This window comes from Notolepis coatsorum (genome assembly GCF_963971535.1).
Source record: "Notolepis coatsorum genome assembly, chromosome: 4".
NCBI lineage: Eukaryota > Metazoa > Chordata > Actinopteri > Aulopiformes > Paralepididae > Notolepis > Notolepis coatsorum.
Window position 1 is genome coordinate 183846649 of NC_140168.1, and position 11201 is coordinate 183857849.

The window sequence follows — 11201 nt, forward strand, 5'->3', positions numbered from 1 at the left end:
TTCTATACCTCAGTGTTCTGTACCTCAGTGTTCTGTACCTCAGTGTTCTATACCTCAGTCTTCTGTACCTCAGTGTTCTATACCTCAGTGTTCTGTACCTCAGTGTTCTGTACCTCAGTGTTCTGTACCTCAGTGTTCTATACCTCAGTGTTCTGTACCTCAGTGTTCTGTACCTCAGTGTTCTATACCTCAGTCTTCTGTACCTCTGTTCTATACCTCAGTCTTCTGTACCTCAGTGTTCTATACCTCAGTCTTCTGTACCTCAGTGTTCTATACCTCAGTCTTCTGTACCTCAGTGTTCTATACCTCAGTCTTCTGTACCTCAGTGTTCTGTACCTCAGTCTTCTGTACCTCAGTGTTCTATACCTCAGTCTTCTGTACCTCAGTGTTCTATACCTCAGTCTTCTGTACCTCAGTGTTCTATACCTCAGTCTTCTGTACCTGCACGCGGAAGGCAGTAGGGTGAGGTAGTGATTGAGTGGGTGTGTGACGTCCTGTTCTATTGATGTCACAACGGCGTGCAACGGCCACATTGTTTAGGTCTGCGAGGCTGGGTGTTGATTATCCCGGCTGCGGTGTTGGATATCCGAGTTTGGCCCCGTTTGTGTAACGGATAGTAATTTAATACTGGATGTATACCAGGGCCCGGGTGAATACTCTATTCTGATTGGTCCGAGGGGTGTTGATAAATTTTCGACACACTGCACGGCCAGAGTCTCATCACGGTTCTAAATCAATGCTCTTGTTTCACTGTGTCAGCGTTACAATGTACCCCTAATAGTATACTAGACTACCTCTGGTATAGTGTGTCTGGGGTAAGTTTGCAACGATGTTGCTGACCAGGAAGGATGTTCTACATCTCTCTGTTCAGCCGGGTGCTGTCTGGCATCAGTGCTGTCTGGCATCAGTGCTCTCTGGCATCAGTGCTGTCTGGCATCAGTGCTATCTGGCATCAGTGCTCTCTGGCATTAGTGCTCTTGCATCAAACACCATCAATAGTTTTGCACTAATGTGTTACACACATATAGCTATTCTGCAATTACGCACACAGTATTTTTCTTTTGGGGTGATTATTAGTAATCGATATAGAGTAAGTGTGTGTCGTCCTGCAGGGCATAGTGTCTGTATATGTTATATATATACTGTATATAGAGTGTGTGTGTTATAGTGTATCTGTGTGTGTATGTTATATATATATTAGTGCTGTCAATCGATTAAAATATTTAACTCGATTAATCGCATGATTGTCCATAGTTAACTCGCGATTAATTGCAAATTAATTGCATTTTTTTTCTACCTTAAACGGATATTTTTCAAGTTCCAAGTTTTAATACTCTTATCAACATGTGAGTCAACAAATGCTTGCTTTATGCAGCCATTTAACACTTTGGTTGCCTAAGGTTAAATTCATTATCAACCGTAGGTTGCCGGCTCTATTTGTCTATAGAGAAAGTCCCCTTCTTTGCAGGGCTATAACTTTTTAAATTCTATTGCTACATTGCCATTATTAGGGCCCATTCAAAGTCCTATATGTATTGTTCATTGTGTAGCAACGTTAAACTTTTTCATTCACATATTCATAGTAAAGTATGGTCTAATGTATGTTTTCATCTCTTTCTGCAGCTTTCTCCAGAACGTGATCTATAGCCCCAAATACATTATATTGATGATGCAATACAGTTTTATGGCAATCAGCGCGATATAAAAAATTACAACTAGACGTACTTCTAGAAGTTACTACACGTCATCTGATGTTGACCGGATGGGCTAGGGGCCGTTTATCATTCCGTGGGCAGCGTTATACCAATCATCTAATGTGGGTCAAATGTTGATAATAGCAGTTAGTATCGAAGACGGTAACGTTACACGCTGAAACTCACCCCAGTCTCCGCGCGCCGTTGGGCGATCATCGTAGAGTTGAAATCTTATCATTATGGGATGTAAATTTACCCGGTCCATCTCCAGCTTGTATAATGGTATATACGTCCAAATCATGTTGTTTATCGAGTTATTGGCAATCGATCACTGTGTAGCGTGACGAGCCAGAGTCGCGGGACCTATAGCGAGCACCCGGAAGTACTACGGACGTAGCACAACCTCTATGCCACTTCCTGTTAAAGCGATTGCGCCGATCGGCCACCAGATGGCGCTCCTGAACCGCCAGAGAGCTCAGTGGGTCCTGCTGGTGGATCTCAGGCCAGCGGAGGGGACATATGAATCCGATCGCAGATTTTTGAAATATTGATATAAGGACGCTGTACAGCGTCCCCCGGCAACTTGAGCATGGCCAGCAATGACGTCAAAACACGTTTCATGGCAGTCAAAGTGTTAACACAAAAGGATGACCCTCATGCATTGCAAATTTGCATCAAATTCAAAACAGAGTGATGCACAAAATAACTTCAAAGAAAATAATAATTTAAAACAATGAATAAAGTGTGCATGAAATAATAGGGGAAATAAAACGTTAGGAACTTGTTACATTCACCCACACAAGGGCTGATTAATCACCCCCCCCCCTCTCTCTCTCACACACACACTCTCCCAGCTCGCTTTCTCTCTTGCCCCTTCCTCATCTCTCTCACCCCCCTCTCTCTCTATATCTCACACACACACACACACCACACACACACACACACACACACACACACACACACACACACACACACACACACACACACACACACACACACACTTCAGAAACAAACATAGTATCAATTAGAGCATCAATAATACACCTGAGTGAAGTCTAGTAAAAAAAATAAGTAAAAAAAATAAAAAAAATAAAAGAATTTCTTAAAAGTTAATCGTGAGTTAAAAAAAATAGTGGCGTTAATAGAATCGGGTGATAACGCATTAATACCGTGTTAACTTTGACAGCCTTAATATATATATATATAGAGTGTGTGTCATCCTGCAGGGTAGAGTGTCTCTGTGTGTATATGTTATATATATATATATATATATATATATATATATATATATATATATATATATACTGTATAGAGTGTGTGTGTGTCGTCCTGCAGGGTATAGGGTCTCTGTGTGTATATGTTATATATATATACTGTATAGAGTGTGTGTGTCGTCCTGCAGGGTATAGGGTCTCTGTGTGTATATGTTATATATATATATACTGTATAGAGTGTGTGTGTCGTCCTGCAGGGTATAGGGTCTCTGTGTGTATATGTTATATATATATACTGTATAGAGTGTGTGTGTCGTCCTGCAGGGTATAGGGTCTCTGTGTGTATATGTTATATATATATATACTGTATAGAGTGTGTGTGTCGTCCTGCAGGGTATAGGGTCTCTGTGTGTATATGTTATATATATATACTGTATAGAGTGTGTGTGTCGTCCTGCAGGGTATAGGGTCTCTGTGTGTATATGTTATATATATATACTGTATAGAGTGTGTGTGTCGTCCTGCAGGGTATAGGGTCTCTGTGTGTATATGTTATATATATATACTGTATAGAGTGTGTGTGTCGTCCTGCAGGGTATAGGGTCTCTGTGTGTATATGTTATATATATATATACTGTATAGAGTGTGTGTGTGTCGTCCTGCAGGGTATAGTGTCTCTGTGTCTGCAGTTTGAGCGGCTGCTCCAGACCCACCTCCCCCAGCTCTTCTACCACCTCAGACAGATCGAGGCTCAGCCGTGAGTAGCCTGCAGACTCCATCCTACATAGATCATATATAGAACATATATATATATATTAATAGCACAGTGTGTTATGGCTTTACACTATTATCTTGAAGACGTTTTCTTTTAGTTGTGCGATTGTCAAATAGATGTTTTTCCCTTTCCCTTGTTCTTCATTTTGTGGGCATCACAGATTATCGAATATGAAACGCATGCAATGCAGTGAGGGTAGCTTCCCCGCCTCGTACATATGTCATACAGTTTCTTCATCATCCATATCCTTGCCCCTCCTCCCCCCCTGTCTTTTTTTTTAGGGGGGGGGGGGCTCATGATATGAGTCATGCTAGTCATTCCTCGCCCACTATTTTTTTTTATCTGCAACCATGTGGTGATGTGGCAAAAATATTCAGGATTGTACCGCCCTCTGGTGGACAAAGCGGTGAAAATACAATCTTGTGTATCCGGTGTGATGCCGACAGAGACATACAGCCTCTTTGTACAAATTGAATTAAATCTTTATTTATACTCGACACATGTGTACAAATGTATATCTATCTTCATGTCACACTGTAGCAGTAGAATATCAGGTACACGTGGTACTGTAATTGAGAGGGAACATTGGGTTCTTAAAGGGGCACTTTTGCACATAATCTCACACACATCCAAAAACTCAGTTTTGCACACATTCATTTAGTTTGAGATTAAATTAGTTCGAATATGGCCACCAGTGATGTCATCGGGGACATTGGATCCTTGTGTTGTGTTAATTACAGCTCAATGAAATGATACGGTAGCAGTCCCCTATAAAACAAGTTATTGATATTTTTTTCATCTACATCATTTTTAATGAACAAACACAAGGACTCAATGTCCCAGATGACAATATAGTGCTCTATGTACAAGTATGGACAGGACAGAAGACATCTTATCACAAGAGCCCTGTCAATCAAACAGATTGATTGATAGGGCTCTTGCTGTATGTAAGTGCTAAACATGTGATTCTATTAAAAAAAAACGAATTTTGTATCATGTTTTGTAAAAGGATTTGAACTAAATTATCTGTATTTGATATGTGACATGTTTTTAGAGCTAAACGTTACAAAGATAATCAAGAATCTATCTGCATGTGTATGTTGATTTGGGCATATTAAAGAATAAAGTCTGGATTTTACCTGTAAATGTAAATTTTTACACTTGAATGTCTACAGTCAGTGTTAGGCTATATTTATGCTTAGCACACAGGATCTTTTTAAAGGAACACAGCAACATTATTGGAAATGCGCGTACCGCCTTCTGGGTGTGGTGTTTTTGGCCAACAGCTATAGGCTAGCTGATCCGTATCCGCTTCCATTCATTTGTGCTAAGCTAGGCTAGCTTGCATCCGCATTGCTTTCTACTGAACGCACAGTAGAGGAGACTGGTATCTATCTTTTCTTCTTGCCTGACACGGGAGAAGGCATTTCCCATAATGTTGGTGTGGTCCTTTAACAGGGCTACTTGAATGTGTTGACTGCGCCTCAGATGTGTGTGTGTGTGTGTGTGTCCCCAGGTTGCGCATAGCCTTTAAGTGGATGGTGAGGGTCTTCTCTGGCTACCTGGCCACCGACCAGCTCCTCCTGCTCTGGGATCGCATCCTGGGCTACGACTCGCTGGAGATAGTAGCAGGTAGGAAAGCTACTACACCAGTGGAATAAGGTTGAAACCATGTAGAGTAATAATAATAACTTTATTTGTATAGCACTTTTCATACAGAAATTGCAGTTCAAAGTGCTTCACAACAGTAAAAGATAGAGTAGTAATAATAATAATAATAATAATAAACATTATTTGTAAGATTTGCAACTCAAAGTAGACACAAAATAGACATAGGCATAGAAGGAGCATAAAATTGGCGGCATAGAATGAGCAGATAATTTACTTTAAAACCTCCTGGAATTTCTTTTATCGATTTCTGTCATTAAAATCTATAATAAAAAAAAGAGAGATTGCAATAGATTTATTTGATTATAATAGATTTCTGTCATTAAAGTCTATAAAAAAAGATTGTAATAGATTTATTTTTGATTATGATAGATTTCTGTCATAAAAATGTATAAAAGACTATTAGCAGGTTTCTGACTAAATAAAATCAATGCATATAGTATACTATGTGCAATAGTGCAGTGTAATAAAATAGTTAATCTGAGTAGTAGTTATTTTTTACCAAGAGGTAAAAATGTACTTTTATTTACCAGGGGAGGTTTGCTGAGAACGGACGCTCTTTTTCGGCAACGCCCTGCTTCGCACTCGCACAGTTTCACACGTTCACAGCTGGGAGCCCAGTACAACCACACAGTCCCACACTGCTGGCCCCTGAGCAGTTCCAACGGAGCAGTTTGGGTGTTAAGTGCCTTGCTCAAGGGCCCTTTGGCATTATTCGTTCACTTCCCCCGCCCAGACTTTTCCTGCCGGTCCGGTGGAATCCAACCGGCGACCATCTGGACACGAGACTGCTTCTCTAGCCTTGGTGCCGGCGAGTGGAGGGTTTGTGGCCGTTGGCCAGTACCCAGTGGCTAGTTACCAGTTAGTTATACTGGCACTCAGCTATAAAACCATCAACTAGAGATCTGTCATCTGAAATACCTTTGTGTTCACGACCTCTCCCTCTCTCCCTCTCATTCTCTCTCCTCTCTATCGCTCTATATCGCTCTCTCTCTCTCTCTCATCTCTCTCTCTCTCTCTCTCTCTCCTCTCTCTCTCTCCTCTCTCTCTCTCTATCTCTCTCCCTATCTCTCTCCCTTTCTCTCCTCTCTATCTCTCTCCCTCTCTATCGCTCTATCGCTCTCTCTCTCATCTCTCTCTCTCTCTCTCTCTCTCTCTCTCTCTCTCTCTCTCTCTCTCTCTCTCTCTCTCTCTCTCTCTCTCTCTCTACTCTCTCTCTCTCTATCTCTCTCCTCTATCTCTCTCCCTTCTCCCTCTCCCTCTCTCCCTCTCATCTCTCTCCCCTCTATCCTCTATCGCTCTCTCTCTCTCTCTCGTCTCTACTCTCATCTCTCTCTCTCTCTCTCTCTCTCTCTCTCTCTCTTCTCTCTCTCTCTCTCTCTCTCTCTCACTATCTCTCTCTCTCTCTATCTCTCTCCCTATCTCTCTCCCTTTCTCCCTCTCTATCTCTCCCTCTCATTCTCTCTCCCTCTCTATCGCTCTATCGATCTCTCTCTCTCTCTCTCTCTCTCTCTCTATCTCTCTCCCTATCTCTCTCCCTTTCTCCCTCTCTATCTCTCCCTCTCATTCTCTCTCCCTCTCTATCGCTCTCTCTCTCTATCTCTCTCTCTCTATCTCTCTCTCTCTCTCTCTCTCTCTCTCTCTCTCTCTCTCTCTCTCTCTCTCTCTCTCTCTCTCTCTCTCTCTCATCTCTCTCTCTCTCTCCTCCCTCCCCCCTCCCATAGTCTTAGCAGCTGCTGTGTTTGCTTTCCGGGCTGAGAACTTGATGAAGTGACGTCACTGGCTTCAGCTGAGGTGAGTCAACCTCATACATTACATCTTAGCTGTGTGTGGCATGTGAGACTATTGGTCCAACCCCCCCCCCCCACCGAAGTCCTGGACAGCCTGGAATAGCCACTGTCTGAGGGCCAGCAGTACTAGTAACCCAGTCTTCTTGCCTCCTTATCCACTCCTCTTGTACCCCCCCCCCCCCCCCCCCCACTGGAACAGAACAGGGATGTTATTACAAGTTAATATAGGTAGATTAAACATTGACGTTAATGATGATCAGGGGCCACTTCATTACTCAATCAGCAGTGATGAAAGTAATCAGCTGGATCTTTTCGCGTTGAAACAAAAGAAATCATCGAATCGCCGTAATCGCATACTAAAAAATAACCAAATCACTCATACTTATAGTATGGCTATTATCCACATGTCATCAATGTGTCATTATTACCGTAAGCACTAGCAGGATTGCAGTGCATGCCATCACCATGCGTGAGCCTCATGTCACATATACTGTATATCGCTCCCAGCGCCAGCGCTATCATATGACTGACTGAGTGAAAGTAAAAACTCGCACCCCTCCCCCTCTCTCCCCTTCCCAACCTCCCTGCATTCTCTCTCTCTCTCTCTCCTTCCCAACCTCCCTGCACCTCTCTCTCCCTTCCTGCACCTCTCTCTCTCCTTCCCAACCTCCCTGCACCTCTCTCTCCCTTCCTGCACCTCTCTCTCTCCTTCCCACCTCCCTGCACCTCTCTCTCTCTCCTTCCTGCACCTCTCTCTCTCCCTTCCTGCACCTCTCTCTCCCTTCCTGCACCTCTCTCTCTCCTTTCCTGCACCTCTCTCTCCCTTCCTGCACCTCTCTCTCTCCTTCCCAACCTTCCTGCACCTCTCTCTCCTTTCTGCACCTCTCTCTCCCTTCCTGCACCTCTCTCTCTCCTTCCAACTCCCTGCACCTCTCTCTCTCTCCTTCCTGCACCTCTCTCTCTCCTTTCCTGCACCTCTCTCTCTCCTTCCTGCACCTCTCTCTCTCTCCTTCCTGCACCTCTCTCTCTCCTTTCCTGCACCTCTCTCTCTCCCTTCCTGCACCTCTCTCTCTCCCTTCCTGCACCTCTCTCTCCCTTCCTGCACCTCTCTCTCTCTCCCTTCCTGCACCTCTCTCTCTCCTTCCCAACCTCCCTGCACCTCTCTCTCTCTCCTTCCTGCACCTCTCTCTCTCCCTTCCTGCACCTCTCTCTCCCTTCCTGCACCTCTCTCTCTCTCCCTTCCTGCACCTCTCTCTCTCCTTTCCTGCACCTCTCTCTCTCCCTTCCTGCACCTCTCTCTCTCCCTTCCTGCACCTCTCTCTCCCTTCCTGCACCTCTCTCTCTCCCTTCCTGCACCTCTCTCTCTCCTTCCCAACCTCCCTGCACCTCTCTCTCTCTCCTTCCTGCACCTCTCTCTCTCCTTTCCTGCACCTCTCTCTCCCTTCCTGCACCTCTCTCTCCTTCCCAACCTTCCTGCACCTCTCTCTCTCTCCTTTCCTGCACCTCTCTCTCTCCCTTCTTGCACCTCTCTCTCTCCTTCTCAACCTTCCTGCATTTCTCTCTCTCTCTCTCTCTCTCTCTCTCTCTCTCTCTCTCTCTCTCTTCTCTCTCTCTCTCTCTCTCTACCTCTCTGCTCTCTCTCTCTCTCTCTCTCTCTCTCTCTCTCTCTCTCTCTCTCTCTCTCTCTCTCTCTCTCTCTCTCTCTCTCTCTCTCTCTCCCTTCCTCCCAGTGGGGTAAATCCGCAGTGTGTCACCCGGGGCGTCAGGCTGACCTGAGGTCAGTCTTAAGATGCAGCCCGTGGTATTTGCTCGCTCATTTACCATATGGCCCCCCGGCCGAGAGGAGCTATCATAACACGCTGCTGCTTCTGTCTTTATTTTTAGCCCCCTCCCCGGTCCCGGCGCTGAAACGCTAGACCCCCTCCGTGAACACGATAGGGTCCCTAAACTTAACCCCCCCCCCCCCACCTATCCCAAAAGGCAGGGTGGGGGGACGGCAATAATCCTGCAGCGCAAACTGCCGTTTCACCAGCGGTCCTGCATCAGTATGCATGTGCTTCAGCGTGTTTTCTGGTGTGCGTGTGTGTATGTGTGTGTGTGGGAGGGGGGGGGGGGGGACTTAACAGTGTTGGACAGGTGCTTGAAGGCCCAGTCGAGGGGTAGAATGCTGCTTATTTATTATATTATAATAAAACTGTGTCTGACTCGCCTTCCATTGGACCCCACTGCAGGCCGTGCTCGCCGACCTTTCAACCCTTAAGGTCATGCCCTCATCCAGGTCTTCCTTTTCGCCACGGCCATCTGACGAGCCCCTGTGTGTGTGTGTGTGTGTGTGTGTGTGTGTGTGTGTGTGTGTGTGTGTGTGTGTGTGTGTGTGTGTGTGTGTACGTCCGCTTGTGTGCGTGCGCGTGCGTGAGCGAGTGATAAAGACGCTACGAAGATGCCACTCCACTCCCCCGTCGTCGTGCCAACAGCGACGGACGGTGCGTGAAGAGACGGCAACCGGAGATGCAAAGCAACACCTGCGGGGGACAATGAAGCCCCGGTAACGGGAGCAGCGTCCGCCATCGTTTAGCCAAGACCCCCTCCTCCCCCCTGGCAGCACGCATGCTCCTAGAAGTAGTTGACACCGTGTATCATGTTATTAGATAATATATCATACAGTAAGTGTAAGTATAGCCTTGCGGATGAGCTAAGCTCGCCTCCTTAAGCCGTACGGGGGTAAGATGATACGCAAGCCGCCGCGCAAACCAGCTGAGGAACCTATTGTATATTCGGAGGGAGGGAGGGGGAAGGGGGGGGGGGTGATTGAGGTGATTGTGTCTTTGACCGGAACAGCGATCGCCCGCTGAAGTATTCATTAGACGCTCGCAAATTAATTGTTCTCCTGTGGCCACGCCGCTTGTCACAGCGCCGCTAGATAACGCTGTTAGCGTTTAGGGAGGAGATGAGCCGCGCTGCCAGTGCTTTGAACCAAACGGTCAAAAGCCACAAACTTCCATTTAAACTGCAACATAATAATTAACGTGTCATGTTATCTATGGTATTTTTTTTGTTTTTACTGCTGTATTGTACATAAATGAAATGTTATTAAATGCCTTATGAATGCGACTCAGTAGAAGGGATTAATCCCTTTATTCTCACTATTTATTTTGTAAATGTTTGCATGTCATAGAGACATAGATTATTGTTATTTCATTTTTGTATTATTATGATTATTGCTCTGATCGTTCTTTTATTAGCACATTCCATTACAATATGTATGACGTTTGACTTGAATGTATTACATTTTTTTTGTATCATTATTATTGTTTTAGTGTTCATGTAATTTATGTCCTTCAATGCCAATGTCTGTCCGATGTCCAACACATGTCCAGTGCACTGTCAATAAAACTACAGATTTTAAACCTGAAGAAAGTTTGTCTCAAGTTTGTTTTTTCTTTGGTACCTTACAGTAGACTAGTCCAAGTCATATGGTTCTTAGATCTGTTCTGGCGGGCCGGATCCAGACCCACCTCAGCCGGCTGGTAGCGCGGGCTCCTTAATTGAATATCAGACCTATTATGTGATAGGATAAATATTTGGACAGGCCGTACTGTACTCTGGCTGCGCACCAGAGATACTGAGCAGGCAGAATGGGTAATTGACGGGTCGCTTAGCTGAGGGACATGAGAAGTTTAAACCCCCCCCCCCACCAGCATCTGCTGCTGCCCCCCCCCCCCCCCCCCCGCGCTGACGTATCAAATTATGCTGCTCATCTCTTTTGCCTGCCCCCCTCTCTCTCTCTCCCTCTCTCACAAACTCTCCTCACTCCCCCCTCCTCCTCACACACACTTTCTCCTCTCTCTCTCTTCCTCTCCTCTCATTCTCTCTCCCTCTATCACTCTCCTTCCTTCTCTCCTCTTCTTTCCTTCTCTCCCTCTCCTCTATCCTCCTCTTTCCTTCTCTTCCTCTCTTCCTCACACTCCCTCATTCTCTCTATTTCCTTATCTCCTCTCTTCCTTCTCTCTCTCTCCTCGTTCTCCCTCTCTCTCATCTCCCTCTCCTCTCTCTTTCCTTC

At 45.3% G+C, this 11201-nt stretch overlaps 1 protein-coding gene across 1 annotated transcript in view; it reads left to right on the forward strand.

Annotated features, from left to right (window-relative positions):
* tbc1d19 (TBC1 domain family, member 19) overlaps positions 1 to 9446 on the forward strand; it is a gene marked incomplete at its 3' end in the record, with an annotated part of 94080 nt that extends 84634 nt beyond the window's left edge. The window contains 6 exon segments of the mRNA XM_084312183.1: positions 3574 to 3665; positions 5200 to 5315; positions 7076 to 7114; positions 7117 to 7145; positions 9373 to 9409; positions 9412 to 9446. Of these exon segments, the coding sequence (XP_084168309.1) occupies positions 3574 to 3665; positions 5200 to 5315; positions 7076 to 7114; positions 7117 to 7145; positions 9373 to 9409; positions 9412 to 9446 (348 nt within the window).
* Between the last annotated feature and the right edge of the window lie 1755 nt (positions 9447 to 11201).